This window comes from Zingiber officinale, chromosome 5A (genome assembly GCF_018446385.1).
Source record: "Zingiber officinale cultivar Zhangliang chromosome 5A, Zo_v1.1, whole genome shotgun sequence".
In the NCBI taxonomy this organism is placed as follows: Eukaryota; Viridiplantae; Streptophyta; class Magnoliopsida; order Zingiberales; family Zingiberaceae; genus Zingiber; species Zingiber officinale.
Genome location: NC_055994.1, coordinates 150,514,725 through 150,532,841, shown reverse-complemented (window position 1 = coordinate 150,532,841; position 18,117 = coordinate 150,514,725). Strand labels below are relative to the sequence as shown.

The 18,117-nt window shown below is 35.9% G+C and overlaps 3 protein-coding genes across 4 annotated transcripts; 2 read left to right on the top strand and 1 right to left on the bottom strand.

Moving 5' to 3' along the window:
* The first annotated feature begins 15 nt into the window (after positions 1-15).
* Positions 16-10,360, top strand: LOC121982456 (ubiquitin carboxyl-terminal hydrolase 18-like). Its single transcript, XM_042535526.1, has 11 exons — positions 16-287; positions 2,183-2,384; positions 2,491-2,579; positions 2,681-2,766; positions 2,847-3,015; positions 3,116-3,239; positions 3,937-4,094; positions 5,421-5,505; positions 7,806-8,018; positions 8,095-8,156; positions 8,554-10,360. The coding sequence occupies exons 1-11, from the start codon at positions 16-18 to the stop codon at positions 9,971-9,973; spliced, it is 2,880 nt and encodes a 959-aa protein (XP_042391460.1). The 3' UTR covers positions 9,974-10,360.
* A 1,553-nt stretch (positions 10,361-11,913) lies between these two features.
* On the top strand, positions 11,914-14,806 carry LOC121982454 (thioredoxin domain-containing protein 9 homolog). The gene is made up of 4 exons (XM_042535523.1): positions 11,914-12,049; positions 12,142-12,414; positions 14,231-14,389; positions 14,466-14,806. Exons 1-4 carry the CDS (start codon positions 12,026-12,028, stop codon positions 14,643-14,645), a joined length of 636 nt encoding a protein of 211 aa, XP_042391457.1. The 5' UTR covers positions 11,914-12,025; the 3' UTR covers positions 14,646-14,806.
* On the bottom strand, positions 12,340-17,182 carry LOC121982455 (RING-H2 finger protein ATL56-like). Of its 2 annotated transcripts, none has more exons than XM_042535525.1 (2): positions 16,606-17,182; positions 12,340-12,476 (listed from the first exon to the last, which is right to left on the bottom strand). In XM_042535525.1, the coding sequence occupies exon 1, from the start codon at positions 17,145-17,147 to the stop codon at positions 16,608-16,610; it is 540 nt and encodes a 179-aa protein (XP_042391459.1). In that variant the 5' UTR covers positions 17,148-17,182; the 3' UTR covers positions 12,340-12,476; positions 16,606-16,607. The 2 variants fall into 2 exon arrangements, with proteins under 2 accessions (XP_042391459.1, XP_042391458.1); XM_042535524.1 differs by lacking the exon at positions 12,340-12,476 and adding an exon at positions 15,080-15,409.
* Between the last annotated feature and the right edge of the window lie 935 nt (positions 17,183-18,117).

The following is an 18,117-nucleotide window of genomic DNA, read 5'->3' as shown; positions in this document are numbered from 1 at the left end:
CTAGGGCGCAAGTAGATGCTCCCCGCGTTGGATCTCTCGTCGGTGCTGCAACTCGCGATCGCGCTGCTGCTGACGCTCTCCGGGGCCCTCCTCCTCCTCAAGCGGACCGCGTCCAGGTTCTTCGTCGTCGACGCTAGCTTCGAGGCCGGATCTTCCCCCTCCGGCTACGAGCCTAAGGTCGGGATGTCGAGGGGCGGACGAGGAGAAGGAGGAGGAAGTGGCGATTGCAGTTGCTGTGGGAAGCAGGGGACCAAGAAATGCTCCAGGTGCAAGAGGGTGCAATATTGGTAGGTAGCTTGCTGTTTTTTTTCCGTGTTCGTTTGGACGTTAGTTTGGTTCTTTCCTCCCAGAAACGTCTTTTTGGTCTGGCTAACTGTAGCCGGCGTCTGTTTTACTTTTTTTTTTTAAATAATAAAAATTTGATCTCGAATCGTAGAACTTACCCAGGTTATTTGGCTTTTATGAATCTAGAGAAATGTTCAGCTAGTTGGACAATTCAATCCATTCTAAATCGTGTAGTACTACTATAGGATGGCAGCCCTCGTCTTGATGCCCTTTACTTTTAAATCCTTTTTTTAGGATTTCTGATTAATCTTTATGACGATTGTTGCTTTAAATTAAACTGGAACTTGCATAGGTTATTCAAGAAAATGAAGCAAAGTCTTAAAACTTGGTTCTTGCATAAATCTTAGTTGTACCTTCTGAGTTTGTGTTTGGTACATTTCAAGATGGTCAAGGTTGTCATGGTCCAATTTTGTCTCAAGTGCAAATTTCATGTTCAACCGACAAGCACTGAATACACATTCATTTCTTTCAATGAGTAGGTTTTTTTCCTTCAAATTTATGAGAAACTAGTGCCATGTGCATGTAACCAAGTAAGTTGCTGCTTTCTAGTAAATCTGAGGCATTTTGTTTGAGCCTAACTGCATGCTAGATTCTGTTTTCAATAACGCATCTAAACTATTAGCATGCTTATTATCTCATAGATCCTATCTCTCTTCTAAATTGATTGGCGCATCTAACTGGATGAAAGCTTGTTCTATAATTGGATGCACCAACTATAGGTTTTAACATGAGTTAGTTGTAACTGTAGGTTTCCATTTGACGAATAGGTTTTGACATGAGTTGGTTGTAAGTAGAGGTTGCCATTTCATTAATTATTTCATTCATCTAGCTGTGCTGATATTAGAATTTCTCTGCAGCGCCATCTTTCAGCACAGAACCACTGTCCTCTAGTCATGAAATATCTGGTCGCAGTTCTTCCATGCCAAGTTACAGAAAAACAGAGGTTTTATTTAAGTTTAGAGGCTGGTTAACTTTCATGCTTGTTTCTTGAGTGGGTTCTTGGAGAGAGAATGGCGTTTGGAGTACTTGTCTATTGCACATTACAGCAATCTAGCCTTTTAATTAACTAGCGGTTAGTTAGGAGAACGATAATTGACTGACTAAATATTTTTTTGGGGTTGTTGTCACGGTTATTTAGTTTATCTTAGGTATATTGGCTTCCTGCTGATCTGCACTAACTCTGTGGGTTTTCTAGATAGTGCAATTTATACTAAAATGATGTAAAAGAATTATCTTGGGGTGTTAGTCTTCAATTGACATGTAGATTTTGATAATTAACTACGGTAGTACGGTCTCACCTAGAAGACTGTTACTTTAAGAGAAAGATCTATTGTCCTGGCATAACATGCATTGACGTGTTACTTTAGGCATTGATTGATTATTGATAATACTATGGAGATATTTTGCCAGAATGCAGCTTAGAATACTACTTTCATGGGGCTTTCATTCACCTCATGTTTTTTAAAGGTCTGACAGGACTCCAGTTTGCTTTCATCCCTATTCCTTGTATGCTTGTCCTGTGCTATATTGCAATATCCCTTCATTAGTTTATCTTCCTTAAATATTTTTTTTATTTACAAAAACATTGTCAGCTTTTCCTTTGTTTGATTTTCCTGTATATTCCTTTAATAAATCAACCATAATGTGTATCTTCCTTTTCTTGTTCTTTTTTTTTTTGTTAAATTGTAGTTTACCTGTCTTGCTAGCAATGCATCCTTGCATAGGGTTAGATGGTAGATAAGACAAGTAGCTGACTTTGAATATCAGAAATACACACAGATTGTTGTTATTGTTAGTTTAATTGACTCTCAAGGAAAGCACATTTGTTTGATTTCAGTTCGATAGCATGCCAGACAAAGCATTGGAAAACTCTTCACATGTTTGAATGCAAAAAATTGAAGTTGTCGGAGTCAGAAGATAAGGCTGACATTGTTTTATCAGGCAATGGTTCTTGCAGAAGAAGGAAATCATCTGGGTTGAGTTCTATATCATTAGTCCCTGCTCGTGGGACCTACAATATCCTACAAAAACCAAAAAAAGTATTAATTATTTCCTTTTTATTTTCTGCTTTTCTTTTAATTTCTCTTCGTCATCAAGGTTAGTCGTTTTGTATTAACAATGATCTTCTTCCTTCTTTATCTTCAGATTCTTTTCCCCTATAATGAATTTGTGAGGCTTTTTAACTGGGAGAACCCTGGATTTCCACCTTGTGGGCTCTTGAATTGTGGGAACAGGTCATTAATATCTCATGTTCTTCTTCAGTGTCTCTGTTCCCACTTTTTGCTGAGGCAATTAGGGGCATTTAGTAACCATGGTTTGTTTGGTTTCTCGGCAGTTGCTTTGCTAATGTGGTTCTACAGTGTTTGGCATGCACTCGTCCACTTATTGCCTATTTATTAGAGAGAGATCACATTAGAGAATGTAAGTGGCAGACTCCCAGCAGCCTTTTTAACTGCCTTCATTCATACCCAAACTAAAGTATTCACCTTGATTTATTTTAGGTGTTAGAAAACATAATGATTGGTGCTTTCTATGTGAGCTTCAAGTACACATCAAAAGAGCTAGTGAAAGTTCAGACCCCTTTTCACCATTAAATATTCTTTCTCGTTTGCCAAATATTGGTGGCAACCTTGGTTATGGGAGACAGGAGGATGCTCATGAATTTATGAGGTATTACCTTGGTTCATTCTTTAAAGATAAATCCATGATTTTCATATCATTTCTATATGCATCATTGTAAGTCATCTTTAGTTTATCATTCTACTTATAGGTTTGCAATTGACACAATGCAATCTGTATGCCTTGATGAATTTGGAGGTGAAAAGATGCTTGATCCCAGCACCCAAGAGACCACCCTTATTCATTATATCTTTGGTGGCTATCTTCAATCACAGGTTGCATTCAATCTGGTATTTGTTATTTTTGGAATATACTTGGGAAAGTAATTTGAACTTCTGAAAGCTTGTTAATTAAAGTTACAATATATTCTTGAAAATAATTCCATTTACATTACCAGATTATCCATTGCATGAACCATAGTTTTGGAGACTGAAGTCTTGTGGTGTTTAGTGATCTTAAATTTAGTGACATGGTCCGTTTTATGGTTATCCTCAATCTCATGAGTCTTGTTTTTATGTTGAAACATTTCAAAGATAATCAGTCTAAAAAGAAAGGGCAACATAAGCTGACTAAAGTAGTACAGATTGTAATTTCTCTTAGATGGTTCATCTCTGAATATTTCTACAGTGTAGTTCTCTTGAGTGAGCATGTGTGTATTACTACTGGCAGGAGGTTCCATACATCTTGAGTTGCTTCTTAGTATCTAAAGAAATGTAAAGATTGCTGTGTTGCCCACCTGATGCTTGTTTGTTGCAATATTTTTCGTGTTTGACATCAGGCAATATATACATAGAGCAAGATATTTTATATAACTGTCACATGATCTATGTGCAGATAATTCATGCATTTTGCTTTATGCATGGGCTGATGCAGATTTTTCTGACATATTACCAGTTTCCAATTTGCTATCCTAGAAAATGTCTTATATTCTTGTTTGAATGCCATTAATTCACTGAATATAACTTAATCTAGGTAACGTGTACAAAATGTAATACCATTTCCAATCGGTATGAGAATATGATGGATTTGACTGTTGAAATCCATGGGGATGCTGAATCTTTGGAGGAGTGTTTGGATCAATTCACTATGAAGGAGTGGCTTGATGGGGATAACAAGTATAAGTGCGATGGGTAAGCACGTATGACTTTGTTATCTTTATTACTGCTATCTGTTAGTTTCTTGATATCAAAGTACATGTATGATTTCTGGTTTAATAAGGCACTGAAATTGCATTTTGTAGCTATGTCATCTTGGATGAAGTTGGGTGTATACATACTGTTCCTTCTCTAATGTTTAGATTTTAATTATTGACTATTTGACATGAATTTATTATTTACTGATACTGATTTGAACTTATTTGCAATAACAATAGATCGCATTTAAGTGTCTTCTCTGTCAAACCTATCAAAAGCACTAGATTTCTGATTGCAGGATATATTCAACAATAGAAAAATAATCATTCAGAAAATCTAAGAACCACGATAACATATAGGAAAAGTTGGTATGTTGTTTTCTAATAATTTCTTGGGACACATTCTTCTTTCTTTTCCCATTTGATTAGACAATTCATGTCAGATTTGGTGTCCCAGCCTACTAACTGTTGACTTTTTCAAGAGTTCAAAACTCCTTGAGATAAGACAATGCAAACAGGAGAATGTTGGATAAATTAGTGGAACATATTCTATTTGGAGCATTGGAAACATGTTCTATTGAGAGCATTCTTTTTTCCTTACCTGAAAATCGGAAAGTAATGCTAGTAAACATTGTTGTGTTCAATATAGTCATCAAGCAGACTAAATTCATAAACTATATCTACCCATGACATTAAAGCACTATAAGGGTCTTCTTTCTTGGGTCTTTTAAAAAACACCATAAGCCTCTTAAGTTGCTGGATAAGTATAAAGTGAGGGACTGAATCTACCAATTCCATATGCAATTTGACATATTAGTTTGTCAAAATACACTGAAACAAGGCTGGTTGCTTCTTGTGAGGGCCACATAACAATTTTGTGGACTAAACCAACCTAATTAGATAACAAAGTCTTATCTAAATTACTACTGATTTGATAAAAACCTGTTTCAATTAAATAAGCACACAACTAATTTAATAAATGAGTCATAGTTTGTTAGTGGAATAATCTTTTATATGGATTATATGTCTCTATGCACCAAAAAAAAAAAGGATTGGTTGGGATCATCAATTTGATAAGTTTGATAAGTGTTTTTTTTTTTTTTTTTTTAAATTGATGGATAGTTTAATAAATTTGAAATATTTTCCTTACATATAAACCTCTAAACTTTGGTAATACGTAATACAACATATTTTATATATGGCTTATGGCCCTCCACATATCACATTTGCATTATGCGACATCTTGATATTGTTTTCATATGACATTTAAAACCTTGTCTTTCTTGTAAACAATTAAATGATTGTTATTTGTGTGTGTATACAGATGCAATGATTATGTTAAGGCATGGAAACGTCTTACAGTTCATCAACCCCCAAATATCCTTACTATTACTCTGAAGAGATTCCAGGTAAGATTTCTTTGGCATTATTAACATGTAAAGCAGTGTTTCTTGGACTTACTGTGGCTGACACCTATGCTCATAAACTGTGAAGCAATTTTCAAGCGTCTTAAATCCCAAAAAAAATGGCTATGCCTAGGCACACGCCTTAGCATTGCCTATTACATTTGTTTAGGCGATTACCTTTTGAATAAAAGCTTAGATTCGATCTTTAATTGATTATCAAGGTTTGCAGCAAAGTGTCTGGTTTTTTTCCTGCATTTTTTGAACAAGATCTGGAAACAGTCTCTTGCAAAGCAGAGGGTAAGGCTGCGTACAATAGACCCTTCCCCGGGACCCTGTCTTCGCGGAAGCTTGGTGCACCGGCTGCCCTTTTTTATTTTTTGGACAAGATATGTATTTTAATGCAAAAATTATCTTCTTGAACTGTAAAATTGTGTTGCCTTAACGCAAAATATTGCGGAGCTTATCTAGGGAATAAGGGTTATCGAGTGAGTCTAAATAAGAATCTAAGCACAAGAATTCAGCAAAAGTTATGCTTTCTATGATGAGCCTTATCTAAGGGCAGCAACATCTTATGATGGTGGTTGGGCAGCAGAATGACCATTTTTCTCCCCTTTTGTACCTATACTTTCTTACCTTCCTATCAACTATTCTTACTCGAATATCATCTTTGGTTGCTCGCCTTCTCCCTTATATGCTACTCTCTGCCTCTCTTTATCTTTTTTATTACAGATCTCTCATGTTTCCTCTCCTCCTCTGTTACTTTTTTCTGGCCTATCTTTCCTTGACAGAACACTATGTGTTTCCTCCAATGCTCTTTTCATAGTTTTACAGTCAAAATTAATTATTTTGAAGCCTGACATCATTAAATAAAATTTTGATTATGCACTATGGATGGTTGATTTAGTAAAGGGCAGCCCGGTGCACGAAGCTCCCGCCATGCGAGGTCCCGGGGAAGGATCCATTGTACGCAGCCTTACCCTGCTTTTTGCAAGAGGTTGTTTCCAGGATTTGAACCCGTGACCTTTTGGTCACATGGCAACAACTTTGGATGGTTGATTTAGTATTTCAAAAAAAAAAAATCTCTCCATAACGTAATTAGGATTTTTATTAGTTCTTATAGTTTCTTTTGGGTTATATAATTTTCAATAGAGTTATTTATATTTGTTAGGGTATGGGATAACCCAATAGTGTTTTTAGAAAGACTTGATCATAATTTTGATCTATGAAAGGGAACTAGGATCCATTTTCTTAATTTATACAACAACAACAACAACCAAGCCTTTTCCCACTAGGTGGGGTCGGCTGTATGAATCCTTTTACGCCATTGAGCTCTATCTTCTATTATATCATCATCTATATTTAAATAAATTTTATCTTGTTTTATTGTTGCTAACCAAGTCTTTTTTGGTCTTCCTCTTCCTCGTTTTATATGCATGTTTATCATAGTTTCACATCGCCTAACTGGAGCATTTATTGGTCGTCTAAGTACATGTCCGTACCATCTTAAACGTGTCTCTCTGAGTTTTTCCTCAATAGATGCAACTCCTACTTTCTCTCTAATGCTCTCATTTCTTATTTTGTCCATCCTCGTATGTCCACACATCCACCTTAACATTCTCATCTCTGCAACTCTCATCTTCTGCTCATGTGCTCGAGTCATAGCTCAACATTCAGCTCCATATAACATAGCAGGTCTAACTGCGGTTTTATAGAACTTACCTTTAAGTTTAAGAGGTACTTTACGGTCACATAAAACACTCGACGCTCCCCTTCATTTCACCCATCCTGCTTGTATTCTATGTAAGACATCTCTCTCAATCCCTCCATTTTCTTAATTTATATTTCACTTTAATAAAAATTTCCTTTTCGTTCCCTGGTAGTTTGTGTTTTGGCAACACAATTGGCTTGTGCTGCATCACTTCTTTAACAATTAATCATGGTAATTTAAAACGCATAGCGGAAGTTGAACCTTTTTAAGTATACTATATCTAATAAAACAAACGTACTGAAAAGAGCCAGTGTGGATCTAGTAATTGATATACCATGTATCTGTATTTTCACCTTCTTTTTACACTAAGAACTTTACTATTATGATAAATGTTATAAACTGAATGTATTTTGTAGTTGTGTCAAATACAAGTATCTTGCTTGGAGTCTTGAAAGTTGTCAAGTGACTACGGCTTACATGAACTTGACACCATACAGCACCTAGAACTCTTAGAACCACTGCTTCAAAATTGTTCCATCTTTGGACCTTGTGCTTCTCATTGTTATCTTCTGACGGCTTAACTTTATTTTTACAGAGTGGTCGGTTTGGTAAACTCAACAAGAGGGTCACTTTTCCTGAGAATTTAAATCTCACTCCCTATATGAGTGGCAGTAGTGATGGGACTGATCTGTATGTACTATATGCTGTTGTTGTTCACGTGGACATGCTCAATGCTTCATTTTTTGGCCATTATATTTGCTATACCAAAGATTACCAAGGAAAATGGTACAGAATTGATGACAGCAAGGTAATTTGCATATATTATATATTCTTTTTTAATAGTAGGCAACATGAATTCTGGCCCAATTAATATTTTATTGCAGGTCACAGATGTTGAAGTGGAAGATGCACTTGCTGAAGGTGCTTATATGCTCTTATACAGAAGGTAAAAAGTTTATCCAATTCACTCGATTAATATTTAGGAAAATTATGATATTTTTAATAGGTGATGTATAAATCCTTTTGTTGATTTGCATAGCTTGTGACTCTAATGCATATATGCAAGAATGAGCTTCCAGTTAGTGTGTATATCATGCATGTAACTGATCCCAGTTCACCTACTGTGGGGATTAATGGCTGCAAGACATATTAGTGACCATGAAATATGAAATATATATGAGATTAGGGACTAGGGAGTTCTTGTTTGGGAACGGAATTCTTTTTTTAATCTTCTTTATCTTGGCTTTGGCTGGTCTCCATCTGTGTCTAGTAGCCTCACTTTTATGATCCTTTTAAGCTCATAAAGTTGGAGTAATTCTTCTCATGTGAATATTAATCTCCAGAACCACTGTTCGGAAGGAGCCATTTGTTAAGCATGCAGAACCTCAGAAAACAAAGCAGTTAATTGAGACACATCCTAAGGTGGTCGACCACAGCTATGCTTCTTGCAATGGATCTGACAAAGACTCCCAACCAAGTTCCTCGTCTGTTGTACTTACCGAGGCAAATGAAGTGGAAGTCATGGTCTTGGATTCAAGAGAAAATGGACTTGAAGGTTGCAGCCCTGATCTGTTCCCTTCAAGGCCTGATAGATCAAGCGTGGAGGCCATGCAATTGGATCATCATCCTGCTACATCTTCCACTGAAGCTGATGCTGATACATGTGAAATTCCAGATGCCAGAAATGATGCAGGATGTCATGTTGTAGGAGACAGTGAATCTACTGGTGAATCATCTATTTCTCCAGACAACGATGCTATGATCATTGAGTCATCTTCAAATATTCCCATAACTGCTGAAATTGTAGTTTCTAGACCTTCATGCGGTTCATTTGCTGAATCAGATCATCCTTTGCAAACTTACAATTCCTTGGATTCATCTATTGAAGTTGATAATGTGGATGCAACTTCTGTTGGTAATGAAGGGAATAAGGCTATGCCATTAATCTGGGAAAACAATTCCAGTGGGAAAATCAATACAGTATATTTAGGAGAGCAGTCTTTGGCCAGTGAAGAAGACAAGCCGAAGCATATACATTCAGTTGCTAATGTCTGCGAGGAAAATAAGGAAAATGGACACCCAAATGGAGGATTTCCTAATACTGAATTTTTGGATCAAGATTCGGTGGAGAAAAACAAAAATGTCACCTGCAATATGTCATTGGTTTCTGGTGGTTTACTGGAAAAGTCCAATGCAAAATCTTCAGAGATGAACACTGCCAGTGAAGCAGGCGAACAGAATCCTGGGAATCACGTAGCAGTGAGTGGTAGCAAGGGAAATGGGCACTCGAATGGGTATCATAGAACTGTAGTATCGGAGCAAGGTTCCATGGACAAAAGCAAAATTGCTTCTAACGATATATCATTCATGCCCCGAGGCTTCCTGCAGAAATCTTATACAAAAAATTCAGGGAAGAACAGGTTAAGAGGATCCAAGAAATTTGCCCACCCACAGGAAGCCGAGTGCAATGGTTCCAATGGGCATGTTTGTGGTTCAACTATTGCGGAAACGGAATTCAGACCTGAGGCTCCCTGCTCCAATGGATCTAGCTTGACTCATACCAATGGCTCCATCTCTCCCAGTTCCACATTCGGCGAAAATGGGAATGGCAAGTGCAAGGATGGACCACTTATTTCAATGACCTCGAGGAACAATGAGAAGCTATCGGCATCTGTAAGTGAGCACAAGAAGCTAAATAAGTTGGCCATCTGTGATGCTAACATAACAAGAAGTGCCGATGAATTTAGTAATAATATCAAGTGATTTAATTCCCAAAGCATTTGGCAAGCACGTCCCCTTCGTCAATAACTTGATTTGAGTTCTAACCAAAGTAGACACTACTGGATTCCCCTAACCAAGACAGAATCAGATTCATCTCTCCTTACTAGATTTGCATGGTACTTCAATTCCACCACTGGAGGTGGGTCTCTCTGGGTTTCCATACAACTCCATGGAGGCTCAGAAGCTCCACCCGTGTCGCCATGGTATTTCTTGTCGTATTTTCAGTTCGTCATCATTTGTTCTTCTATTGTTGAAGAGGAATAAGATTACATCAGAAGTCTTGTTCAGTGAGTGGATGTGTGGACAATTAGAAACTTATTTTGGTTCGAATTTTGATTTATGATAGAAGTATAGTATTTATTATGCCAATGTGTATCTCTTTTGTAATCAAGTGTTTGATTTTTTCCTGATTAATTCTGGAGATGGACACACATTCTGGAGATAGACCATCTTTTCTTCTAATTCGCTTCCGAATCTTGACTGCACTCGAGTTTGTGATCCTTGGATACTGGAAGTTTTTTATTTTATTTTTTAGTATTTTTCTGTTTTTCAGGCCTTTTCTGATTTAAAATTCACTCTGGTTAATGAATGTGAAGTGAACATTTATGAATAAGTTTGATATTCAACTTGGGAAAAATTTATTTATATTTGTTTAATATTAATTAAATTAATAAATTTGAACAATTCGTACTAGGTTTATTAATAAAATTTTTATTAGCATGTTGAATAAAAAAAATTAAAAAAATAAGTAAATAAATTTATATTCTCAAGTGCAATAATTAATCTATAAAAATTTTAAATAATCAAATAAATCTTAATTTAGAATTGGATAATATTTAAAGGAATAGTTAAAAACTTAAACTCATTAAAAAAAAAAGCCTAGCGGGATTACTTTATCAAAGGAAAAAAAATACCAGTATTTTCCTATCAAATAGTATTTTATCTATCTCTTATATTGAAAAAAATAACATTTAATCCTCTTATCAAAGTCAAATGTGATAAAAGATCATTATATCTTTATCTTTTTGATATTTTTGATAACCTTAACAAGGAAAAAAAAAATTTATTAATAAATTACATCTCTAACCATATATAAAAATTATAAAAATTAATATTTAATTGTATAAATAAAATATAATTGAGTAGTTTAAAATGTATATTTTCGTTGTCTTGACTGCGCACTCTTTGAATATAATATATAATAATTATTTTCTTCAGTTCTCTTTAAATTTAAAATTTTAAATTCGCCCCTATTCATGATTATATAAGATCCTACGAAAATAGATAAAGGTATAATTTTCTTTTCGTAGGTGAAGATAAATTTTCTTTGTCTTCTTAAGTTTTTTTTTGCTTTTTTGACCGTTAAAAAAGATAACACTGAAAATGTCAACCTTCAGCTGACAAATTTTATTTCGCAAGACATGGAGAGTGGATGCACCGATAAACTGACATCAATTATAAATCCAAGTTAGTGACGAAAGGGTACCATAACTAAATGCCTCTATATTTTTTTTACCCTTATATATATATATATTTTTCTTTATGTACATCATCGATTGAACTAATTAATAATTAAAAAATCGATTCTGAACAAATATGTAATTATTTTCTACATCAATTTAATATATATTTTTTCTTAATATTATAAAAAATATATATTAAAAAAAAGATAAGATTATAATTATCTTTTGTGATTTTTTTTCACATTTGTCATGAGTCAAAAGATGATAATAATAATTAACTAATATAAGGGGGTAAAATTCTACTCATCACGCCTTCGTCAGGGCAACAATCACAAATCTTTATCAAACGTATATAGATGATAATAATAATTAACTAATTATTAAATATTACAGTCAAGCAAAATAAAAACTCGCGCATTTATTCCTAAAATGCGATTACAAAAGAAACCGGAGGCCGCGACGATTGCCGGCTAAACGCAATTCACATCGCATTGGAAGGGAAAAACTACGTCCTTCCCCGGCAAAAGATCGCCGATCTGGAAGAATCAGGGTTCGGATTTGCATTCGCATCATGAATACGTCGTTAGGGAAGCAGGTAAGAAGCTCGCTTCGGCCCCAGATCTCTCTTTGGCAGTGTTTATCTTGTGGTAGGATCGTCATCGGTTTCTAGGGTTTGGGCGCTTGCAGATCCTCGAGCAGCAGTTGCTGACGGTGGCCAAGGCCGTCGAGGACAAGATCGATGAGGAGATCACAGCGCTCGACCGCCTCGACCTCGACGACCTGGAGGCGCTGCGGGAGCGCAGGATGCAGCAGATGAAGAAGATGGCCGAGAAACGCAACTGCTGGATCTCCCTCGGCCACGGCGAGTACTCTGAGATCTCCGAGAAGGACTTCTTCGCTGCCGTCAAGGCTAGTGACCGCGTCGTCTGCCATTTCTACCGCGAGAATTGGCCTTGCAAGGTATTCTCCTTCTCTTCCATCTCAAAATTGCAATTTGGAGAGCTACAGGGGGAAACGGCTGGCTGCATAACATAAAAAAACTAAAGAAAATTAATTAATTAAACTGAAATAAGCATAATCTTGCTTTTGCTGGTCAAAAGGATTCATTTGTGGATCACCAAATCTGTATGTTTTTGTTCTAGATTGAATGATATCAATCTTGCTTGCAATACTTTCCTCTGAAGCAGAACATGAGTTCTGCTTAGCCTAATGGAATAATGAACAAGTATAAATGTTATCTGTATTACCCAAGAGCTGTAAATCTTAGTTTTTTTTTTTCTGGGGTTGGTTAAACTAGATCACCATTGAATATATCCTGATTTCATATTTAGTAATATTAATATGATGATAAAGTAAGTGTTTTCGAGTTCTTGCTAGTTTCATGACAAGCAGATGGTGTACCCTTGTTAAATGTGTGAATATGTTTTTTCTATCATATAAACTAGAGAGTTATCCTATTTTTAAAATGAACAATCGACCATCTATCCCAATTGCTCAAGTTGATAGGAAAAAGGTCAATCGATACATTTATGCTCTTAACACATTCACTGAATGTGCAAACTAACACGACCGGCTTTTATTGACTGAAATCTAACACATGAACTAACTAAGCTTAGTTAAGGTATGCATTATAGATAGGCAGAATTGTAAAATAGAAACTCTTGCTTTAGAACTATGTCAAAAAAATGGGAAGAGCAAACTCCATGCCAAAAAAAGATTGAAAAAAAAGAAAATCTGCTTGGAAAATGGGTTGTGCCTTAAGTAAGCACACTCATGGTACCTCTAATGATCAACGAAAGTAGGGATGAAAATTGTGTGGTGTGGTGTTAATTGTGTCATAAGTTGATTGTCTCATTTGTGCCAATTTAAGAATATATAAAATAATATGAAACTAGCTGACTAGTTTAAAAATAATTATATGGTCTACTGATTAAACTCTCTAAGCTATCAAGTTATATGACATGAAAAGCATGTCATTGTTTTATATTTTTGGATCATGTGGTGTAAATTTTGGGTCGGCTCTATTAATTGTGTTTCAACTTGAGTGAGGTTCTGTTAAGTTATTGAACCGAGTCTAATATTGCTAGCCCTAAGTATGAGAAGATAGTTGAACACCATCTACCCTGATCTACTTGGAGCACCCTCAACATTCTCCTCCCTTCATATCCCATCAGACTTAATCTTGGAATTTTCACAGAAATCCTGTACCTGAGTTCCTTCATGGAACTACTTTATGCGTTACTTACTGCTCCTAAGACATCTAAACATCTCACCACACTCATTCATGAATTCATTGACTTGTTCTGTTATAAGACTTGAATTACTTCTGTCCACAAATTTTGACTTGATAAATGTTGCAGCTATTTTTTCGACTTCTGGAGTAGCTTCTTGTGGATCTTTCCCCATCTGCTTCTTTTCTCTAATATAGTAATTTACCTTCATAATTTACTCATTCGCTTGATGTTGGTTTTTGAAGAAACAGTTTACCAAAAACAGGAAATTTTCTGATTTTACACAATTCATTGTTTTTGTAGTTCTTTTGCAGAATTCTTGATCTTTCCCTCTAAAGTGATATGTAGGGATATTGCAAATTATATCACTATTTAATTCTATTTAACGAAATATTTGATTGGTTTGTCGCGACCAATTTATGCAAGGTTCCTATCTTCGTCATCTTCTCAATTCAATCTTGAAAGACTCCATAAGAAGGAATTTTTGGTTTAAACTAGTGTTCTTTTAGATTTTTGAAATTGTAACTCCAGCATCATGCTTGCAGGTGATGGATAAACACCTGAGTATTCTTGCAAAGCAACACATAGAGACGCGCTTTATTAAAGTTCATGCCGAGAAAAGCCCTTTCTTAACTGAGAAGCTTAGGATAATCTTGTTACCAACCCTCGCTCTTGTAAAGAATGCCAAAGTCGAGGACTATGTGGTTAGTGGTGCAATTTTGTCGAATGACCAGATCATTACTCTGGACGAGTTCTTACATGTTCGTTCGTGCATTGCAGGTTGGTTTTGATGAGCTTGGAGGCACTGATGACTTCAGTACAGAAGAGTTGGAAGAGAGATTAGCCAAGTCTCAAGTTATTGTCTTTGATGGCGAGGCGCCTTCTTACCTGGCGAAGTCAAGCAAAACTAAGAGAAATGTTTGCCAATCGGAAACTGCTGATTCGTCCGACTCCGAGTAGGCTTATGCTCAAGGGTTTCACTAAACGGGGGTGATATTTTACCAGTTCGTTTGCAATATATCTGTATCTACAACCAGGTTGTTATCTAGCTGGTTTTTTAAACTCTTGTAATTTCTAAATCCGATATTGATTTCATGAATGAATGTGACTGATTTGAATTACTATTCTCCTAAGAAAAACAAAGTTTGGGCTATGTATGCCTATTCAAAGATATAAATTTTGGATCCTACAATGTGTAATTTAATATAGTTGATTTCAGCAAGTAGTTAAACCTTGTTCCAGTGTATTCAAGACACTTATGATCCTTCTGGTGAACCAGATACCATCAAACTTGAGACGACAGATCCTATAAAAGTTTACCACCCGCTAGGGTACTCAAATACACAATACACTGTGGCTGAGGATTGAATCCTGCTTCTACAGATGTAATGCAATAATAAATAAAAGATCAAAATTCATGAATATTTTAGAGGTCGGTTACATAAATTGTGTTTTGGATTTGGAATTTACACCCGGTAGGTAAATCAAGGGATTAGCATCTGGATTATTTTAAAAAAAAAAAAGAAAAAAGACGCTTATAATCCTAACAAATCAATCTATATAGACACATCTGTTTTGTAGTAACAATGTGGCATCAAATGCACAACAAAGGTTCAATTTCTCGAAGCTCTGGTTTCTCCAAAAGGCCTCTCTTGTTAGTCATTTACACAAGCAACAAGCGAAGACCCGAATGAAGTATGTAATCCGTAGGAAGATGAAAAACGCTGCAATGAAACAAAAACAAAGGTTGTTCTAGTGCAAATAACAATTAAATAGACAGATTGATCATCATTCAAGTCCTATGAGAGCTAAGACAAGGATCTTACAAGAAATAATAACACTGACTATATATCGATCATATTCATGATCAAGTCACGTTTACAACTATTCCTCCATTGCTTTATGCAAAAGTATATCAATAGCAATGTTAAAAAAACTGTAAATGAATAAAGGTGAGATGTAAAACTAAAGCCCCCAACAATCAATTCAAATGGCAACTTCCATATGGGAGTATCATCTGAATATCTCGGTCGAATCAAGCTCCAGTTTAAAATACTGCTATTGCAGAAAAAATGCAATAGAAATTTAAAATAGTTTCTTTGATCCTCTGAAAGACAATATCAGTAGAAAACAAGTTGGAAAAGAAAAATAGTACCTCTTGTCTATGTGTCTAAATCCATGTATATAAATAAAAGATAATGAGTAATACTGAACTTCCTAACCACAAGATCAGAAAAATTTATGACAACTCCAATATCAGACTATCTGTAAGGATATCTTGGTTGAATCAAGCTCTAACACACAGGTATACCACTCATAAAAGAATTTAAGAGAAATTTAAACAGTTTCGTATGGTTAATTCATCAATCCACATCACATTTCATTGTTCTACAGCACCTGAGAGAATACAGATGAAGCTAACTCAATTAACTACATCAATATCTAGAAACTCTCTAAGTTAACTATCTTCAAAATTTTCAAGATAAAAATCAATTTATGTTATGAGATGGCAAATCTATCAGTGCTATACTTCCATGCATATCTCATGATATCTTAGTTTAACTCCATTCCACTGTCATAATCTTCTAATCTTGTTTTTCAAAAAAGAAAAGAAGGTCAAGATCAAATTTTACAAGTTTGCAACATCTTATAGGAGATAAAAGATAATGAAGCAAATTCCTTTCTTTGTTAAAGCCTGTTTTTGGGGATGAATGATGTTTGCAAGAACATAACTAATAATTTAGATTTTGTCATAGTCAATGTGTTTGAATCAACCGTATGCATTGAAGATTGAGCCTAAAATTCATGCAAAGAATTGAATTGCAAGAGAAAAATTGTTAAGAAAAGACTAGAACGAGCAAACGGAGTAGTTTTTTTTGTACAGGGAAGAGGAAACCCTATTGTCAGGAGTTGAATCAACCTCTAGAAATCCGCCGGCTCCGGCCCCATCTCGCTGACGATGGAGCGGCAGATCGGACACCCCGGAGACCTAACCAACCACTGATCGACGCAGCCTGCGTGGAAGACGTGCCCGCAGGAGGGAAGCGATCGGCACCTCTCCCCTCTCTTGAACTTCACCAGACACACGGAGCAATCGGGCGTCGTCCAGAGACGGGACGAGGCCACGCCGGGAAACTCGAACCATGGAAGCCCACTCAACTGGGCGGGCGAGAGGCCTCGAAGCGCTCCCCCGCCGCCGTCGTCGCTTGCGACCGATCGGCGCTCGCGGCCGCGAACGGCTCCCACCGCGACTAACAGCAAGACGACGGCGGCGAGTCCGGCGAAGACGAAGAAGATCGCTAGGGCGGCCGCCATGAAGACGGCCCGGAAGAAGAAGAAGAGAAACCGGACGCCGCACTTGGGCTTCGCTACCGCCGATGCGTCCGAGGATGAAGAATGCCTCATCGTCGATGGGGAATCGGCGGAGGCCAGAGAGGGCGGACGGCGATCAATTCCGGCCATCGGAGTCTTCGCGTGCGTCGACGACCGCAGAGAAGAGGCCTGTGTGGAGAATAAGATGGTCCGCGGGGAATTATACCGTAAAGGGAAGCCCGATCAAGTAATCGTGGCCGTCAGCTTTGTTCGTGATCGACGATGATTGAACGGTAATGATCTGATTCAGACCGACTTATTCTTTTTTGTAGATAAAAAAGAAGAAGTTAATGATGTAATTTATTTAGTTTGGAATAATAAGAATTTGATAAAGTCGCTCAATTTAGCTTTTTCTCATAGTTAACTTTCCTTTTTAAAAAATACCTTTTTAATTTAAAATTATTAAAATATCTCCTAAAGCTTTTTAATTTTAACTTTCATCGTATATCAAAATCTTAATTTACCAACTGTGCTTCCTAGTCTAAGTCTAAAATCCATGTATATAAATAAAAGGTAAGGAGTAATACTAAAATTCCTAATCATTAGGTTATGATCTAATTCAGACCGACTTATTATTTTATGTAGATTAAAAAAAGGAAAAAAATATGTAATTGATTTAGTTTGAAATAATAAGAATATGATAAAATTTAATTAGAGCATCCATAATGAGTAAAAATATTTCTTCCAAGTATTTATGGTCCTTATTTTTTATATTATTTTTTAAAGATAATATTAAATGATCAAAATTTAGCCAGCTAGAATATATACATGCATGTATATACATGGACATTTTAATAATATTATATGTATATATTAATTACATATATGTATATGCATTATAATTGGAAGATGAAAATTTCTAACTAATCAGATTTGGCCATTAAGATTTATTGATTTTTTAATATTCTACTATTTAAATATCTCAATTTTCACAATAAAATATACCCCACTTTCACATCATTTTAATGGGTCATATTAGATTTAATTAAATTAAAAAAATAAAAAAAAAATAAAAAACAGTGGCAGCTCACTATTTTGGTGGGCCCCAATCACCGGGTAT